Below are 20,826 nucleotides of genomic sequence, written 5' to 3'. Positions count from 1 at the left end.
ACCCTGCATTTGTCTACGTTGAGCCCCATCCTATTCTCGTCTGCCCACTTTTGTAGTCTGTCTAAATCTAGTTGCAGCCTCTCTCTCCATTCAAGTGTGTCCACCTCACCCCACATCTTAGTGTCATCAGCAAACTTGGACAGTGTGCTTTCCACCCCCTCATCCAAGTCACTGATGAAGATGTTAAACAGTACAGACCCGAAGACCAAGCCCTGGGGTACTCCACTGCTCACATCTCGCCAGATTGAATACAACCCGTCCACTACTACTCTCTGGGTGCTCCCCATCAGCCAATTTTTTACCCATCCAACTGTGCAGGCGTCAATGCTGCAGTCGCTCAATTTATTGATGAGGATGGGGTGAGAGACAGTGTCAAAGGCCTTCTTAAAGTCTAGAAAGACTACATCAACAGCGACACCATCATCCAAGGATTTAGTTACTTGGTCATAAAAGGCAATCAGGTTGGTCTGGCAGGGCCTGCCGTTGATGAACCCATGCTGATTGCCCCTGAACATGATCTCCCCTGCAGGCCCCCCACAGATGTGCTCCTTGATGATTCTCTCCGAGATCTTCCCGAGCACCGAGGTGACGCTTACAGGCCTATAATTACTTGGTTCCTCCTTCCTCCCCTTCTTTAAAATAGGGATAACATTAGCCAGTTTCAAATCCCCCGGCACCTGGCCAGATGACATGAATGCTCAAAAAGCCAGGTCAAGGGCTCTGCGATGACCACTGCCAGCTCCCTCAACACCCTTGTGTGGAGGGCATCTGGACCTGCAGGTTTAAAAACATCTAGCCCTTCCAGAAGATCCCGAACTACATCTGCGCTGACTGAAGGCTTGATAGAGCTATCCCCAAGATATTCCCTACCTGTGGTAGGTGGGATATCCTGGTCCCTGTTCAGGAAAACAGAGGCAAAGAAACTGTTAAAAATATCAGCTTTCTTGTCTGGCGTAGCCACAAGATTACCGTTTGCATCTTGCAGGGGCCCTACATTGCCTGGTGCCCTCTTCTCTCTCCCAATGTACTTTGAAAAAGGACTTTTTGTTGTCCTTAATGCTGGACGCTAGCCTGAGTTCTCTCTCTGCCTTGGCCTTCCTAATAGCCCTCCTACACTCACGGGCTGAGGAGGAGTACTCCTCCTTGGTGATAGCTCCTCCCTTCCACTGGTTTTACACCCCCCTTTTAGTCCTCAGGTATTCCTGTATGCCCTTGCTGAGCCAAGGGGGTTTCTGAGCACTCTTACCCGCCTTGCTTCTCTCAGGGACTGTTATCCTTTGGGCCTGGAGAATCGCCCCCTTAAGGTACAACCATCCCTTGTGGACTCCCATCTCCTCTACCTTCTGGGCCCTTAGTGCCTCCCCCACTAGTCTCCTAAGCTCATTGAAGTTGGCCCTTCTGAAGTCAAGGGCTTTAGCCTTGGCGTGAGCCCTTGACGCCCTGCGTTGGATAATGAAATCCAGCAGGTGATGATTGCTATTGCCCAGGTGGTCAAGGACCTGCAGTCCCCTCACCAGATCATCCCCCGTGGACCAGGTCCAGCAAGGTGTTACCCCTAGTGGGGCTGTGCACTTCCTGGATAAGGTGAAGGTCCTGTAATACAGCCAGGAACCTACGCAAGCAGTCAGACCTGGCTGTCTGCTCCTCCCAGCAAATGTCTGGGTACTTTAGGTCACTCATGACAATAACATCCCTTGACCTAACCACCTCCCTAAGCTGACTGGAGAAGTCCTGGTTTAGCTCTTCCCCCTGTTTGGGTGGTCTGTAGTAGACATCCACCATAAGGTCCCTTTCACCATGCCCCCCTTGTAGTTTTACCCATAGTGTCTCTGCCCGACCCTCCTCTAACCCGAAGCTGATCCTTGATGATGTGAGGTGCTCTTTGACATAGAGCACCACCCCCATACCTTTCCTCTCTGTCCTGTCTCTTCTATATAGGTTGTACCCCCGAATGCCCACCGCCCAGTCGTAGGTAGGGTCCCACCAGGTTTCTGTGAGCCCTACTAAGTCTGGGGCTCTCCCCTAAGGGCAGACGTTACTGCAGTTGGGTGCAGTAGGAGGGAGAGGAGGCTGACTGGGCACACGTGTGGGCTCTCATACAACTGCTGTGCCTGCTCCCCAGACACCCCTCGGGAACAGGTATGCGGCCCTACATCACCGGCTCTTCCCAAAGCATCCTGCCTTCCCAAAGCAAGTGGCGCGTCTTATTTGGGGGAAGGCACACAAGAAAATACGGTAACTGGGTCCTGTTTCCCTGGGAGGCGGAACCGTCACCATCACCTTTGCACAAAGCAAAGTACAGCTGCTTCTGTGGTTGTTAGCAGCGGTGAATAATCGGACCTCGTCGGGCTGAACTCGATGGACAGGGCAAGGCGCCCCCACATTTCCATTCAGCTGCTGCTGCCCCCACTGTTGCTTCTCAGCCTCTGCCGCCTCAGTAAAGTAAAGTCACTTTACTTTCTTTGAATCCTTCCTCAAGACTTACTGCTACCATGCACCATACATCAAACTGCCTTTTATTCATAGTTTTTCACTAATGACAACGCATATAGCAAATTTGTAATAGTTTGGATCTGTTGGGATAGCTTGTGTTCAGGGGTGGGTCCAGGGGGTAGGATGCAGTGGTGCAGAAGCACCACATCACTTTTAATTCCTGCTCCACCCAAAGTTTAAAATCAACTTTCTAGTAGTGGCAGCAGCATTTTTATTCAGCCAGCAATGAGGGAGTCAATTAACTTCATGGCTCATTATAATCTACCTAATTCTGTCTAAACTCTTCATTCCACAGGTGTTAATGACACTTGCTTATTTTTAATGGTCTTGATGTTGCACTAATCAAACTGCCCTTTCTTCTGAAATTCTGCTATTAACTGCTCTTGGTAAAATAGCTCCTGTTTCACCACACTGCAAACTGTTTTTAACTCTAGCTAAAAATATTAACTCAGGTGTAGAAACATTAATTCTGGTGACTATTAATTCATGTGTGGAAATAACTTTCAGTAAAGCATTGGATGCACTGTCAAGATGCACAAGAAGGCTAGATTTTGCTTTATAAACCTGAAAGAAATGTACATGTATTTCTAATGACTATAAGACTGAGACAATGTTTTGATTATTTTTGTCTAGTTTCTTATGTTTTATATATGATATAGCAAATTAATACACATTCCAAAAAAGATATACTTGTCTTTGTTTTGAACTTAAACTGAATAAGGGCCCTAAGGGCCCAAGGCCCCTAACATACTAGTAGAGCTTCTAGTTTCTTTTTAATTGGAAAAAATGTGTTGTGTTATGTGGTGATGCCCCAAATGTCTTGTGTTATGTGACAATGCCCCACACTATTTGCACCCCCCCCTTTGCAAAACCCTAGATCCCCTCATGCTTGTGTTACCGAGTAATAATACTGTTCCTGTCATTTTCCCTTCCCTGCTCCCTCGTATCTTTTGTGGTTTTCATGCATTGTGCCTTTCCTTAAATTATAAGTTCTTTGGAACACAGACTGGTTTCCTGTATTTGGTGCCTAAGTATGGGGCTAATTGGGACTCTGTGACATGATTGAAATACAAATAATAAGTGAACACTAAGATATTGCAAAAAAAGAACAACAAATTTCTATGGCAAGTTTTATAAACTCTTAGGTGTTCCTGAAAGCAAAATAATGGTGTGGTTTCCTGTAATAGCCATTCTTGGCTGTTCAAATTAGGTAGGATTTGATTCTTTCTGAAGAGTTATTTTACAAGGTGACAATATGCAGCTCTCAGGATCACACAGTTAAACATTAATACGCACTTCACAGCTTCTGCTAACTTTGCTGAGGGTGGCAGATATTCTAAACCAGTGGTTCTCAACCTATTTGGACTTGAGGCACCCCTCATTGAACTCAAACCAGCCTTCCATAACTTTTGTCAGTTGAGTGACACCCAGTTTCAAAAGCCAGTGTATTTATTACAGTACTTATCTACTTATAGAAAGGCTGGGCAGTGGCAGGTGAACCATTATTCAGGTAGGAACAAGCCTTAGACTGTGTTTATCTACTTATCTTATCTCCTCACACCTCATGGAACCCTTCAAAGGATTTGGTGGCACTGCTCTAAAATGTTACCCACCATTTCAATTGAAAACCATTTTTCTAGCTGACTGGTACCTTAAAATATGTAACATGTTCTTGTCCAATTTCTGTTATTTGCTCCATTTTTTATTTGGCCCCAACTCATCTCCCAAAGCCTCAGTACAGTAAATGGAGAGGAAGAAATTGTTCAATCAGGAAACAGAAGGACAGGGGAAATATTCCAGAACTATTATTGCAGCCAGGGCAGGCAATTAGAGGCATTATGCCTAATTCCATTGGAGACTAAGGCCAGCAGATTTACGGCCTCATTCCATTCCACAGTGTTTAGGGCATTCTCTTCAGGTTAAGCGGAGTGACACCCACAAGATGCATGTCTGCGTCCTGCATTCCCAGCCCCTTGGAAAAGTATTGACTCTACTGCATCTGCATCCTTCTGTATCAAGAGCGTACAAATACTTGCCTCTAGCTTAGTGAAAACGTCTGAGTGGAATTCAGTGCCAATCCAGTAGTACGCTATATAACTCTATATCATGATTTAGCTAACAATAAACATGTTTTGGCTCCATGTGAAAATGCTAGTTTGTGCATTTATTTTTCCTTAGAAGACTGGAAGCAAGACCCAAGCTATAATGTCTGTTAAGTTGGTTCTAGTCCATCTTTGAACTAGAAGAGCAAAGTTTGAAAACTACTTTTTGTTAGAATGGAGAAGGGGTTGTTGTTTGTTTTTTGTTTTGTTTTTTCCTTGGTCGGCTTTTTTTTTTTTACATAGTTATTTGTCTGCTATGGAAAAAAGATTTAATTCTCTTATTTGCCCATTGGACTCATCACAAAGGTTTCTTGAGGGTAAATTCTTTCATGGAAGGTTGATTACATGCTTTTCAAAACAATTTAATTTGATGTAACAATACTGTAGCTGCAGTTAAATCTTCCAGAAGGATGCAACAATGAACTTATATCTGTATTTTTATAATCATTGCAATTTTTTTCAATAATGTATTAGTAAATGTCAAAATAACAAAACTTAATTAGGTCAACGATTTCTCTAATCAAAAATAGATTATTGTTATTATAATGATATAGAAAGACTTCATATCCAGGCAACAAAATAGTTTAACTAGTGAGTCATGTTGCACAGGGGGTCAGAGACTCACTGTGGAAGAGTGGTCTTTTAAAAAAAAGCCAGAAGTTCAGAGGCAAATTAATAATTTCTTATCATTTGGAATTTACCCACCTTGGTATGGTAAATGGACAAATAAGAATTCTGTAATATTAAGCTTGAAATCATTTAATCAGGAATGTGAATCAGTTATGTGCCCCAATTACAAAATGGTGATAGAATTGGCTACGGTGTTTTTTTGTTTTTTTTAATTACAGCAGTTTCATAATGCTGTTATGTTATCAGATTCCAAGAATTAAAATATTATTGTAATACACTTTGGTATGCCAAATGACCATTGATGCTGCCAAGTATAAACACTGACAAGAGCGAAGTTGTTCTATAGGATGATAACAGCATCCCTAAAATAATGGATGCCACACTTCCCTACATGTATTTATGTTCAGATAATTTATTTAAATAATCTTCCTAGTACATGCTTTATAGCATTCTGCCTTTTGCTACACAAATTTCAGCTTACATTGCAGACTGTGCAAGTCATTTGGCAAATGTAATTTCCATCCCTGCATACTAATCGATTTCTTCACAAACACCTGCTATCAGTTATGATAATAAAAATGCCATTCTAAATTGAAAAGGGGCCAAATGGAGCTTCTTCCTAAGGAAATGACTTAAGTGTCTTTCAATGCTACTAATGTACTAATGTTCTTGTAGTGCCAACACTTTTTTTTGAGCATTTGCATTTTATATAGTTTTGCTCTGTTACATCATTTTTCTCTCTAAATGAGACCTATAACCGTTGTTACGAAGTAATTTGCAGGAGGGCAGGAGTGGACATTCCATGTTTCTTCTCTCTTGGAACCGAATGTGCAAGGACTCAAAACTCCTTCAAACAAAAAGGTCTAAAAAGCAATTGGAATCTATGGGTGCTACCATGGTATAAATATTAAACAGACATTAGCTTCAGTTACTGTTATAATGCTGGGAAATGCTGGGAAGTCATTGCCAATTTAAGGATGAAGTAAGAACTTCATAGTTTTGCTCTTGGATTGAATGTCATTTTCTTACCTAAAATATACCCTAAATTTAGTAGCCAGACTGTGAGGAGGGATTGATATCTACAGCAGCACTTTGCAATTCCACCTACACTGGGAGATAACATCTTGTTAACAGTGGTTGCCAGAACAAAACCATTTTCAACACTGTTAGGCCTTGCCTCTACTCAGAAATGTCTTGCTTGTTTTCAGGAATGTGAATTTCTAGTGGCAACAAAATGCCAGTATTGTTAGCTCCATATATGACTTGGTAGTAAAACTGCCTGCAGCCTGACTCCACTGGAGCTAGTTGCACTAGTCTAACTACACCATTGCTGAGACACCTCAGGCATTTCCAAGTGTAGATGCACCTAGGTCACATACAGACATTCAGGGAGGTTAAGGAGAGGTTAGATCTCATTAAAAATAGACACCTGATCTAACTTAGATCACCCAGATGCAGACCTTACACTTAGATCCCTAGCTAGGTAGATCTAAAAGCAAACTCTGCAGAAGTTTAGGAAGTTTAGATTGGTCTAAAAATGGCTGACCCAATCTAAGTTAACCGTACCTTGGAGGTAATCAAACTTAGTTTGGGTCTGGTGAGACCAATCTAACTGAACTTCTATACCATTCCCAGCACAGCCCTGGGGCTGAGAAATCCTAGCCACTGGCCTCAACCTTGCGGCTGCACTTTTTCTATCTGCCCTTCTGGTCCCAGACTCTTTTTAGCCCCCCTGGCCCTTTACCCCACCCCCAGACAGATGATCCCCCCAGCCTGCCAAATACCCCACCTGATAAGCTGCTACTGGAGCTGGTTTACTGGCATATACTAACTGCTTATTAGACTTTTTGTTAACCATTAGTGGATGAATTGAAATGTTTTTTGTTCGGTCACAAGGTGTTCTACAAATGTGCTAATGGCTTTTACCAGTTGAATTCCTCTAATGTAGACTAAGCAAAAGGGTGCAGTATTTATCTTGTAAATGTTGATGTTGTGTCCTCTTTTATCTGTCCAGTGCCACCTAAGTTATCAGCAATAATTCATTTTACTGACTTCTTGGTGTGTTAATTTTCTTTTAGCTCTAGCTGCCCAGGCTTATGCACTTAAGGAAGAAAATGACAGTCTCCGGTGGCAGCTGGATGCTTATAGAAATGAGGTGGAGCTTCTAAAACAAGAGAAAGGGCAACTCTTTCGTACAGAAGAAAGCCTTACAAAGGACCAACAGCTACAATTTTTACAGCAGACAATGCAAGGCATGCAACAGGTACCATGAGAAGAGTTTAATGTCACTTTCTAGAAATGTGCCATATTATTCCAATTATAATTCAACCCTGTTTATAAGTCAACTACATGTTCTCAAGTTCAATTTTAGAAAAAACAGCTTTTCCTCTGAATATTCTAATATTATAAAAGCCTTAGTCTGTCTGTCTATAATGCTTTATTCACACTCTGATTGGCTGACAAACAGCCAATCAGAGTGCTCCATGAATGTTCAGCCAGAAGACAGCGCGGCGGAGCACTGCCATGACAGCGAGGACACAAGGCCCCCTGTCCCCTGCAGGCAGCAGTGATAGAGGAGAGTGGGGAGAGCTGGCCCAGCCCTAAAGCAGCAGGGGAGGGAGATCAGCCAGCCCCAGCCCCACAGCAGTAGGTGGGGAGGATGCGGGGAACTGGCCTGCCCAACCAAACAAGAAGCGGGGGGGGCAGGGGGGCAGGCAGACCATGGACTTGGAGGGACAAGGAGCTGCTGGGCCCTGACACAAGCCGGCAGAGAGGGGCAGGGGGGGCACAGTGGCAGTGCCCCACTGCTACTGCACCCTGACAATGACTCTGAAGGTGGGGTGGGGGGGGGCCCATTCACCCCCTCCCTGACTGGACAAGAAGCAGGGCTGTGGCCAGATGTAGGGCTTCATCCCCACCCACCGTAATGGTGGGGTGCTGCCGCCCTACCCTGCCAAAAGCCCCTAGGGAGGGGGGCACGGTGATGGCACCCCGCTGCCACTGCCGGGCCCTGCCAATAACCGGGAGGGGAGGGGAGGGGAAGGAGCGGCATGCAGATCATGCGGACCTGGTGAGTAGGGATGTGGGGAAGCAGTGACAGCCCTGGCCCTGAAGGGAGACAGGGGAGCAGGGCTAGACCCAAAGCACAGGGTAAGGGCTGGACACAGGCCTTTGTCCCACCTCAGCCCCACCTCTCATCATTCTTGACAGGCACTTGGCTAGTAAGTTAATAAGTACAGAACAGGATTTTGAGCTGCTCTTGCTCTCACAAAATCCCACAGGAGAATCAGCTAACCAAAGAAAGGACCCAAAGGGTTAAATGGACTAAACATATTAAGATAAAAACTGGGCTGAAAATTATTTCTCACTTGGTATATTTATTGCATGCAAAAAAAATATGGCAGGTACAAAAATCAAGACTATAGAAGGCCCTGCCTTAGATTGACCCTGCATATAAGTCAAGTGAGATTTTCATGATTCTTTGGGACAGGGGAAGAAGGAGGTAGCTTTTAAATTCAGAAAAGAGTAGTTTTACAAAAGTAGTATAGTGCTTTTTTTGGAATAGTACCACACACCTCTCCAGTGCCAAAAACTGCTTTGAAGTCAATAGAGCTATTGATGTGCCTGTGTCAAGCACAGTGTCACCTCCACCACTCTTGACAGTGACTTAATGCTATAAACTGGGCATTTATTTCTAAGTGTTTGTGTCCAGAAAGTTAACAGTCTTCTACTTCTGATTTCACCACTAGAAATCATAAATCCTGTCTTTGTGACAGTGCAATTGGTAGTTGTGGGGATGGCTACGAGGTTCCAGATTTATAGCTCCCGATCAAGAGAAAATTTCAGTAGCAGATATGTGAATGCACAGATTACAGCTATGTCCAAAAACTTTTCTGAGTTGGGATAATTTAAAGCACAAATGTAACTTTTAAACAAAAAACTTGAGAGTTGGCAAATCAGGCATTAGCTGCCCTTCTAATTCAGGAATAAATTTGGTAGCAAAAATTGACTTCAAAGCACTTAAGCACAAAGTTTAAACATGTCAGTAATCTCATCCTTTATTAATAGCATACTTAAGTATTACTGACATCAATCACATATGTATAAATGCTTTGCTATATGTAGGACTTGATGCCTGATCTCTATTGCCTTGAATTTTGTCAAGTCATTCACAGCAACATAAAGTGGATATAAAATGCTGCCAAATCAAAATGGTAAGGCTTTTACAACTCATTTAGCATTGTTGTATTTGCTCTGAACCTACCTAAGATTCAAAGCAAAAGAGATCAGGTCCTCAGAATTGTAAGTGAATCACTGTGGGAAAGTTGGTTAAATGTTAATATTGTTAACCAAGAATATTAAGAAAAACCATACAGTGCTTGATCATTTTCTATCTGTTATGTAGTCATGACACTGAATTTTATCCCTGCCTTGATTTTAAAGTCCTTGGCAGTGAATTTTTGCTCGTTTGGAATTAACCCAACAATTTTCTATGGTACATGAATGCAAACGGGTAGGGGCAGACCTGGGGGTGGGAGTGCAGTGGAGCAGTTGAACCCCTTTGATTGCTGCTCCATCCAAACTTGAAAACCAGCTGCTTGAGAGGGGCAGTGGCATTTCTATTCAGGCAGTGCTGAGGGAATCAGTTAACTTTGTGGATCATTATCATCTCCCTGATTCCTGCTAATCTCTTTCTATCCACCGATGTTAACAGCCCTGTATGCTTTCTAATGGTCTTGACGTTCTACTGTTCAAACTATCCTTTCTTCTGCAATTTTGCTGTCTTTTAGTTACTCCCAATAATTTCACAGACCAGCAGACTGTTTTTAGCTCCAGCTAAATACCATAAATGGTAATATTAAACTCAGGCATAGAAATGACTAGCAGTGAAGTATTGGAGGGACTGTCAAGATGTTCAAGAAGGCTAGATTTTGTTTTGCAAATCTGAATAAGAGATGTACATTTAACTGTAATAACTTCAGGTCTAATGACACAATATCTTTTGACTGTTTTGACTATTTTTGCCTAGTTTGTTTTGGTTTTTTAAACTTCATATATCGTCTACCAAATTAGTCCACATTATAATAGTTGTATCTGCTTTTACTTTGCTTTTAAGATGAATAATATAGTGCTAGCATATTTGTAAAGCATCTACTTTCTATTTAATGGGAGCAAAAGATGTGTTGTATTGTACGTGATGATGTGGCAGACCACCTGCACCCCCTTTTTCTAAATGTAGATGGGTCAAGGAATTGGAAAAGAGGGCGCTGGTGGTCCAGTGGTAGTGCCTGCTAAAGAAGGAGAGCATGGAAGTTATTAAGGTGAAGTCCATGATATTTGTTGTAAAGTTGTGAGCAGATTCAACAGCCAGGTGGATTATTGGGGTGACTTTGGATAGACAGGTTTCATTTACTAGTAGCATTCATACTATCCATGGATATCTACACTTTCCCTGTGCTTTATCCATGAATATGTAAATATCAGCCTTTGATTTAAGATCAGCCTTTGATTTATGTAGAACCTGTAGAACTCTGGGCTATGCTTATAGAAATGCTGAGGACTGGTAGCTTCAACTGAAATCTATCAGCATAGCAGGTGCTCAGCATCTATGAAAATCAGGTTCTATATGAAATATTAAACATATACCCAGGACTGTGCTGGTAATGATTTAACAAAAAGATTTCTCATTCCCTTTTATCCTGTTGCATATTTTAAAGTTAATTTAAAACAAGATAAACTAGATTCCTTTGAGTTCCTGAGTCCTACATATAAGTCTGTTTTACAAAAATGTATTCCTTCTCTCAATTCACACCCACTCTCTTCTAACCCCCTCCTTCCTCTCACTTTGAAAACTAGAGAATAATTTATTGGTGCTGCAGCCTGAAGAACAGGTCTTGCAGAGAAAAATGGATACATTTACAGAATCAAGGAATCTTCTGTAAATGGACTTGCTACCAAACTGTAGCAAATAACACAACATTGATATATTCTTAATTTACTCCAAACATCTGGCCATTTTTCAGGATTCTTTCATGCTCTTATCAGAGTGATTAAATGAATGATTTTTTTTCTCTCCTCTCACTCCTACTGTTCAAAAGCAGCATCAGCAAACATATATATCTGCTCCTGAAGTACATGCGTTGGACAATAGTAGCAATCTGCCAACACACATTGTCTAAAAATGAAAATCCATTGGAACAATGGCAGGTCAGGCACTGAAGTTATATGTTTTTGAGTCAACTCCATCCATGAAAATGTGTCATAGCTTAATTTCATAGCCACTATAAAATCTCAAACAAATGGAGAGAATGCCTTGTATCCATGGTAACAAATGAGATAGACTTTACCTGATTTTAAGACGGAAATTAAATTAACTTGTCACTGCTCCAAAGCTTCAGTGTATTTCTATATAAGGATATACACATAAAACATATACTTTTCAAATGGCTCGGTATTTTTGCAATGCTGGAAATTATGTAAGAAAACTCTGTAATCATAGGAAAGGGTTAGCTATTTTAGCATACACCTTTAATCACTCAGTATTTTTTAATCTTTTCTTCCTTTCTGAAATGATTCAAAATGTTCACATAACAGAGCACAAGTATTTCTACCATATACATTATTATAAGTGGGACTGGCAGCTCTGCCTTATTAAGGTTGATTACAGCTTGCCAAACTTAAACTACTTGGGCTGAAATTTTCCTTACTTAGTCCCTGCCTCAAGTGAAACAATTCCATTCTGAAGAGAATGAGACATTGTTTTGCCCATTTAAGAAAATTCTTATGACTTTTTCTTTTCTGCTTTGTGTTGGAGACATCAAAATTGGCAGTAAGTGGCCTTTGTGTCAAGGGCATCAGTTGTGCTATTCCTTTGAAAATGGACTCAGTTGGGGCAAGCTGTAAGGCTTTGAAAAACTTATGTTCACATATGATAAGTAGAGATTTATTAGAGCTTAGTAGTTAAAGAACTAAGCAGCACATTCCTTCCTCTAACATACAGTTCTGACTGGAGGTGCACCAATACATCGGTCCCATATTGGATCAGCACCGATATGAGGAAAGTTGAAAGTATTGACAATTGGCTTCTTTTGTCTGATGTGGCCAATAACGTGACTGATAAATGTCCCGTGCATGCGTGCAGCCTCAGCGCAGCACACAGGCAGCCACGAGCACAGCCCAGCAGCATGGAGAGCAGCCAGGTCCAGTTGGTAAGTCTGTTGTGGGGGAAGGGGCAAGGGGGGAGGGAAGGAGAGTGGGTGCTAGATTGAGGCCCCCATGGTGAGGGAGGGAGTGGGAGTGGGGTTGGGACTGGGGCAGGGACAGGCTTTGCCCAGCTGGGGTGGGGTAGGACACAGGACAGAGCCATGGCTTGTCCGGGGGAGCGCAAGAAAGAGGGGGTTCCCCCCGCTGCACATACCCTGGGAGGGCATGGGGGTGGGTGTGTGTGTTCCCAGATGTGCGCAGGGCAAGGGCAGGCTGCCACTGTAGGCTGGGGCCAGGGCTTCTCTGGGTTCTTCCTGGTGGGGGACTGGGCCAGGGTGGTTTGGGGGGCTGCAGCCAACCCAAAATTTGCTGTAGCCCCCGAATCCCCCCTCCCAATGCTGCTGCTGTGCAGCCACCCACCAGGAAGAGGCCAGTGAAGGCCCAGCCCCAGCCTGTAGCTATAGCCCACCCTGCCCCATGCACAGATCTCAGGACACAAGCCCCCAATGCCCTCCGAGGGTGCGCACAGCAGCAGGAGCTGCTCTTCCCCATGCCTCTTGGAGAATCCTTGGCTCCATCTGGTGGCTCCATCTGGTGCCCTGCCCTGCTCCTGTCCCAGCCCCAGCCCCAGCCCCACTCCCTCTTTCACCATGGGGGCCTCAATCTGCACCCCCAATGCACCACACACACACCCCCAAAAAAGACTTACCAACCGGATGCCACTCTCCACACTGTGGGGCTTCATATAAGATCAGCATTGACTGATATGGCTTGTTAAAAATTGGCCATCGATATTGGCTCAAAAAATCTCTTATCGGTTCATCCCTAGTTCTGATCAGACTGAGTATGTGCCATTCCCACAAACCAGTGGAGCAAACTCCATGCCTAAGAACCTCTGAATAGACCATGGCCATAGAGTGTCTGAATAAGTTCTGCACAGCCTAGGGCTATAGAAGTTCAGAAAGATCTTCAGTTTAGTATGCTGCCAGCACCCTCAAGGTGACCATCTGCAAGAGGATCGTGAGGCAACCCACCAGACATGACCTGGCCACCTTCCTCAGTGGCTCGCTGGAGGGCAAGTTCAGCAGTGATGGCAGGGACTTTGCCTCGCTGTGGAACTGAGCCTGCAATGCCATGTGTCACCTCGGGAAGTGCATTGACTGTGCCTGGACCTGAACCAAGGAGCGCCAGAAGCTGGGAGTGTCACTGCAGCCAGCCCCACATGCCAACTGTGTCACCATGATGCACCAAATGAGGACCATCCTGGAATGGTTCCTGAAGGACACTGTCCATAACAAGTACGCCAGTGACCTGAAGGCCAAACCCGACCAGAGCAAGATCTTCGACGTCACCTCGAAGTGGGACTCCAGCAACCACTTCATGCCCAGCAGGAGCTTCACACGCTTCGCAGACTGGAACTTCCTCCACCACACCCACCTCAACTGCCTGCCTCTGAACGGGGCCATTCACTTCAGCTGGTGGTGCAGCTACGTGGTGGAGACCCTCCCCCATGTGCTGTGCAGCTGCAGGCTGCATACCAGAGCCTGACAGCTCCACCACAATGCTGTCCAGGACCACCTGGTGAAAGCCGTCCTGGTCGCAGTGGGGAAGATCTCCATGAATTGCACCATCCTAGGCTGAGAGAGCCAGATGCGCCCTGACGTAATCATCACCCATGAGAAGGGCAAGAAAGTCGTGACTGTGGACATCACCATCCCCTTCGAGAACTGGTGCCAAGCCTTCACTGATTTCTGGGCTCACAAGTGGGAGAAGTATGCCTCACTGGCCGACATCCTGAGGGGTCGCAGCTAAAGGACCTGAATCTATTCAGTCTCCACAAGAGAAGACTGAGAGAGGATCTGGTGCCTGTCTATAAACCCACCGGGGGGGACCAGTGGAAAATAGGTGAGACTATGTTCCCCAAGGCACCACCTGGGATAATAAGGAATAACGGCCACAAATTGATTGAGAGCAGGTTCAGGTTTGATATCAGGATGCATTACTTTACAGTTAGGGCTGCCATGCTCTGGAATAGGCTCCCAAGGGAAGTGGTGCTCTCTCCTCCCTTGGGGGTTTTCAGTAGGAGGTTGGATAGATATCTAGCTGCGGTATTATGATCCCTGGGGTGAATCTTGTCTGCCTATGTCCTTAGACCAACACGGCTACAACCTAAACCCCTGTATTATGATCCCAGCACTTGTTCCTGCCCAGGGCAGGGGGTCGGGCTTGATGATCTATTCAGGTCCCTTCTGACCCTAAAAACTATGAAACTATGATGTGACGGTTAACACACTCATCAGGGGAATGCTCGGAGCCTGGAACCCCAGCAACGAGAGCATCCTGTGTGCCTGCTGTGTCTCCCGTCACTATGTAAAGCTGATGCGCCACCTCATGGTGTCCAACACCACCCATTGGCCCATGACACCTACATCGAGCCCATCACAGGCCATTGCCAGTACACTAACCCCACCAGACCAACGGCCACCAGACTGGATCTAGAGGGGACTGCCTGAAACCCGCTCTGCACCTGATGGACTCCGAGAGCCACTATCTAACCACGGACCACTCCACTCCACCTGGCAAGGACCCCTCCGATAGGACTCTATAGACTGAGTAACTTCTTCAACCTACCCCGGCACGCATCTATCTTCTTTCTCTCTCTGCATCACAACCCACCCCCTCCTTCCCCTGTCCATCCTTCCTACCCCTCGGCTTGATTGGCTAACATTGTATTTTCTGTAATCTCGTTGCATTTCCTTCCTCTCCCCCATCCCTCTTATGTTAGTCCCTCACTCGGGCAATCTGTATTTCCTTTATGGCTTTGTCATTTTTTGGTTCATGACTTTGGTTGGACATTTACTAATAAAATTCAATTTGTTTCTGGCCAGGGTAGGGCTGAAACCAGGGAGCCTGTCAGTCTTAAAGGAAATGCACAAAAAGAGTCTGTGCCCACTAGAACACAGTTCCCTCCAGAATCTGAAGTCAAATCAAAGATTCCGAGTCTCACCATTTGTCTGCTGTCAGCAAATATCTGGGGTGCCATGCAATGTTAGCACTGGTAGGTGTGCAAACATGAGTCACAAAATAAACCCAGAGGTTTCAAATAGGAATCCATAGTATTAAAAACATTCTGCCCTATTGTCATCTTTCTGAGTTCTTTGCAACAAAATAATTGATCTATTATTTTTCTGTAGTCAAAAAACAAGTGAAAATGAGAGCTAGCATTTTCCAAGGAGTACCTCAAATTTAGCAAGAGGTGCCTTGAGTCTAAAAAGATTGAGAACCATTGATACAGAGAATGACACTCCTGTTGCTATCAGTTACTCCTGTAGTTCTAGTGACAGAGGTCCATGCAGTGCTTCTTAAGATTCAAACCCTGCAGATGACCTGTTCAAGTGTCAGTTTGTTGCCATGTGATAGAATTTCTAGTTTTTCAATTCACTTTTCTTTAGAGATCTAGGAAACTACACAGAGATAAAGTGGAAAAAAAACATTTCTAGGATCACAAAGCCAAGTACTCGGAAGTTAGGAAGCAGTACACATAAGGTGCCCTGTGCATTATCATCCAGTCTTTAATTATATATATGCTATGTTTGCCATAAGACCACTGCCTTGCCCAGGGCACTGCATGGCGCAGTGCTCAGGTAATAAGCAGTTATTCATTGTTTTTTATCTTCATTGTTGTGTGTAATCATATATATATTCTGAGAATGATGTGAAAGCTTACTTAATTCTCCCTTCGATGAATACTAGATGAGTATGGAGTCCCTTGGGTGTCACATTATCATATCATTAATAAAATTGGCCAGTACATCAGTCTGTAGATATTGAACAGGCTGAGAATGTTGGCCCAAACACTATGCTGGTAGCACAATTTAAAAAGAAAAAATTACAGTTTGACTTGGCCATCTTTAGGAAAAGCCACAAGAAAGTTATTTGAAAAAGGCAAAATATAACCAAAAATATGAAGACTCAAATGTTTTGCATCAGAAGTTACCTTTGTTCTGATATTTTTCATGGCAGTCATTCAAACAGCACTTGTGCTGTGGTAGCAGCCATCACTGTGAACACATGTATTAGAGGGAACTTTTCCCACACTGTCAGGACAGTTTGAATTTGGGTTGTTTGGACTGAGCCGTGCTGAGCATGTACATCTCCTACCGAAGGCAATACGAATTAGCAATGCTCAGCATTGCTTAAATTTCAAAGTCTCACAAGAGTTGGATTATGCCCTTATTATGCAAATAAGAACATGCACGTTTATGTAAAGTTATGTAGATTGTATGGATTATGTAAATTTATGTGGATTATGCAGATTTGATCATTAGAGTTGGATTATGTCCTTATTGTGTAAATTAGCTGAAATATGGACCATGTCTTTAGATGTATTTGGAACAAGACTGAGGACACTGTCATAACTTTGCATATATTAATAACATATTTGATATTCCAAAAAGCTAGTGTTATACTTACTTGGTTGCCATTCATGTGCCTTGGAATTTTCTTTTCCATGGGGGCAAAAAGGAATATTTTTTCCCTTTTGTTGTAACACATGCCAGGGATTTTTTTTTACCTTCCTCAGAAACATTACGTGTTGGCTGAAGCCAAGTCTGGGGATTTTAACTTGCACCAGTGCAACTGTTGAGATTAAAACCTGGAAGTTCCTTGCTAAAGGGTCTTGCCCCTCTGCTTAGGGTCAAACAGATTGCCATATTTGGGATCAGGAAGGAATTTTACCCTATGCTCAGATTGTTTCCATCATTTTGTATCCTTCACCCGCAAGCAAGCTGTTTATCACCCAGATAAAGTACAAATCTACCCTGCCTTCTATCACCCAAATGGCAAAAGTCCTGGATGCTTTGGTAAAAGCCTGAAAACACACAGAATATAAGACTGCTTCCCCTTGGGTTTAGATGTTTCAGCAGAAGCTGAGCACCAAGATACACATTAACTGACAGCTGGATGGAGCTCATTGTGAATTGCACTCATTAGTTTATCTTGACAACAAAAAAGCTTCGTGTTCTGTTACTCAGCACTCACCAACACTCACCTCCTACTCAGCACTCACCAACCAGTTACTCAACACGTAGCCCAGCAAACACATGAATAGCTGTAAAATGCTTCTTTTTAAAATGCAGTATTAAAGAGCAGAGTAAATAAACGAGAGAAAAAATATTACTTTTATATTTGCCTTTTTACCTGCTGAATAAATAGACTAGAGTAATTAAGTTGGAAATATTTTTATTGCTCTCCACAGTATGAATTCTAATTTGATCTTTAAATTTGCCTGGAGCAACTGCAGTGACAAAAAACCTGTCAGCACTGATAATCATTGATAAATTTATGGGAGGGATTACATGATACAGGGACCAGACTCAATGATATGGGTGGTCCCCTTCAGTTCTGAATTTTATGTTCTTGTTTTCTTCTGATTGCCATTTGAATTCTGACCAAACATCCCTGTTTCTAGGGCAGGGAGGAAGTGGCCCAGTAAAGATGCTTAAGCACTTCTGTTTACTGTGTTCACTTAAATATTTGATGATAAAGCTAAAAGTTAACTGGTGCTGATTATATTACACCCCCCCCCCAGAAATCAATTATCTCATGACTGTCTTTATCACAGAATTGCAAACTGGAGTTGTCCCCCAAATTAAGCATTTCTAAGGTAGCAGGGGAGTAGGTCAGCCTTTTTGGATGGCATGCCACAAATCAGCTCCACACCCTCCCTGAGTGTCTGATCCTCCCACCCTGCCCAGTCAGCTGCTCTGCTTTCTGCTCCCTGTCCTGTGCTCCATGCCTGATCTACTGCTCTACTTTCTGCTTCTTGCCCTGTGCTCCATGCCCATTTTGAGCCCAGGTGTGGTCCCTATACTGATCCCAGAGGTGATCAGTGGCTGGGTCCGGGGTTTGAACCACTTTAATAGGTTCCCAAAACCAGCTGACAGTCACCTGATTGCTGAGCAACTTTCCTGGCACAGAAAGAGCCTGGGATCATAATCCTGGGCTCCCCCTTTACTGACAAGTAGAGTGAAATTGGGGTCTGATCTGTCATCCTCAAATCAGGCATCCTGCCATGCATGTGTAGCACAGCATTTGGCACAATTATGGGGATTGTAGATTAGATCCCATCACATCTTTCAATGAATGGGAGCTGCCTTAGAAGTGCACTAATATCTATAGGAAAATTACAGGGTAGTCCTAGTAGAATCTAGTTCTCATAAGGATTATAGTCTGACTTTTTTATCAGAATAACATAACATAAACCTAAGCATAGGACCTCTCCTTACATTCTTCTTCGTTTCAGGATGGAATTTTGGTGCTTTCCTAACTCAGCTCCCAAGAAATTAGTAGAAATAAATTAAGCCAGTGGCTGGTTTTTTGAAAGTCCCAATCCTAGCACAAGATATTATTTTCTTTATAATTTAGCAGTGAGATTAACATTCTTGCCAAATTGACCTATTTCACAGCTTTATACCAATATTTGTGCTTCATCTAGCCTTGCTGCTACTGATTTTATTTATTAACTTTCCTTGAAGAAAATCAATGAAATATTTCTCCTTGAAAAGAAGAAACAAAATCTAAAATCTGTTTTGGGCCTTTACAAGTGAGTAGGGTATGTTTACAGAGAACATGCCTCTATGCTAATTGGGGCCATTTGCTTATACAATTAAAAACTCTCCTTTTGAAATTTTCATCCCTCCTAAAAGAAACATGTGAGATTGAAGTCTAATTATTGCTGTCTCAGGTGCTGTTTCATGGGGCGGGGGAGGGCAGGGGGGGACGGTGTTGTTCTGTGTGTGTCTGTTTTTATTTCACACAAATAACATGTTTGTATTTCTTGGACTCAGTCCTCCCTTCTGCAGTGCAGGATTAGGACTTCTATACAGGTGATAACAGAGGGAGGAAAGGATAGGAACCATCTTCCTGTAGAAACAGCAAGACAAAATTCCTCCCTAGCTCAGAGGTGATGTGGGGGATGCTCAGCTCCCCCCTTCCCACTGATTAACATGTTGCTATTAGCAGCAAGAGCTAATCAGCAAATGATGACTATGCAGTTGGCTCCTGGTCAAAGTTCACTGCACGGGGTGTCACACCAGCACTCAGGAAAGAATATGCAGGGCTTTTAACGAACAATGTACCAGCTAGGTCAGAATTTAGATCCCTCTTGCACTACAAATTTTGTGAACCATCACTACAATCAGAATTTATTCCATGGACCCAGGAACTGGCTATGAGAAGTAAAGGATAACTGCCATAGCCTTGAGATAGATGGTATGTCACATTTCCCTTCACTGTTATTTTTTTAATTCAACAATCCTCCTTTTCTGTATCATCCCCAATTATATATTAACACTGGTTGTTTGTTAACATAAACTACACTGTGGCTAGCTTTATTTAGGACTCATTTTGAAAGCTCCTTTGACTTGTCTTTTACATTTTCTTGTTTCCTTGGTGATTTGTCTGGCCTCATCAGTGTCTTGTTACTAATGCATATTTGCTCAGCTGGGTAGTTGCATACTCATTATTCAAGCCTGCCATGTGCTGGCCATTTGTGATATGAAATCTTGTCTGTCATAGTAGTATACAAGCGTGATATCACAAATAGTCCATTATGTTACCAGGAAAGATGTCTGTATGTGAGAGGAGTTTGTGCTGTATTTTGCAGGTGAAGTGTGTGTGTGATTACATTTTCTTTTTTCCTTTTACCTAAGGAGAATTCTGCCAAGAAATGTTTATATTCTTTTATTCCATTGTTTGTAAATAGCATTTTCCCTTGCTGATTTTGTCCTTTGCTATATAGCAAACTCTGACTTCTCTTCGTCTTTGTAGAATGAAGTTGAATTTGACACAACTGGGTTTGTTTTAACAAAAGAAAAAGAAATCACTAGGCTGCACAGCTTGTGGAATTTGTAACAGAAACTTGCACCTGTAGGTTTTTGGCTTAAGTCAGGAGGAATAGTTTCATTCATGCATGAGTTTCAACTACTGACATGAGCAAGGATTGTGAGTCCAGGCCCTAAGTTGTTAGGGACTGAAAAATGAGCCCTCTGAGGTCTGTTTGGGAGTATCATTTCACTGAAGTGCGCTGTATATCCTCTTCTGTAATCTCCAGGGCTAGGGACAGACATTATACATAAACCAGTTTAAGTGACCAGAAATTTAAACCTGCAACAGAACAGATGTTCAGTGCACATAAACCAGTTTGACAATGGCTGAAACCAGTTTGAGATAAATCTGGTTGAATGTAGTATCAGATTTAACTGATTTGTGGCAAACCGGTTTATGCAATGTCTGTCCCAGACTCCTTCCTGGTTTAAGTTAAATCAGAGTCCCCCAACATCCCAGTTCCTTTGTAACTCTAAGTAGGGCTCTGCTCCCTGCTCCAGCCCAGCAGGGC

At 43.2% G+C, this 20,826-nt stretch overlaps 1 protein-coding gene across 37 annotated transcripts in view; it reads left to right on the top strand.

The window, feature by feature from the left end:
* The window catches only part of ENOX1 (ecto-NOX disulfide-thiol exchanger 1), a 542,128-nt gene that overhangs the window by 475,125 nt on the left and 46,177 nt on the right, over window positions 1-20,826 (top strand). For all 37 annotated transcript variants that reach the window (XR_003092514.1, XR_003092515.1, XR_003092516.1 and 34 more), the window contains one exon: window positions 7,304-7,488. Coding sequence is in view for 34 of the 37 variants with exons in the window: in XM_025196209.1 (XP_025051994.1) it covers window positions 7,304-7,488 (185 nt within the window). In the remaining 3 variants the exon portion in view is untranslated. The remainder of the gene's footprint in view (window positions 1-7,303; window positions 7,489-20,826) is intronic.

The sequence above is a fragment of the Alligator sinensis genome, unplaced genomic scaffold, assembly GCF_000455745.1.
Source record: "Alligator sinensis unplaced genomic scaffold, ASM45574v1 scaffold59_1, whole genome shotgun sequence".
Classification (NCBI taxonomy): Eukaryota; Metazoa; Chordata; order Crocodylia; family Alligatoridae; genus Alligator; species Alligator sinensis.
Note: the sequence above shows the minus strand (reverse complement) of the source record. Positions and strands in the feature narration are given on the sequence as shown.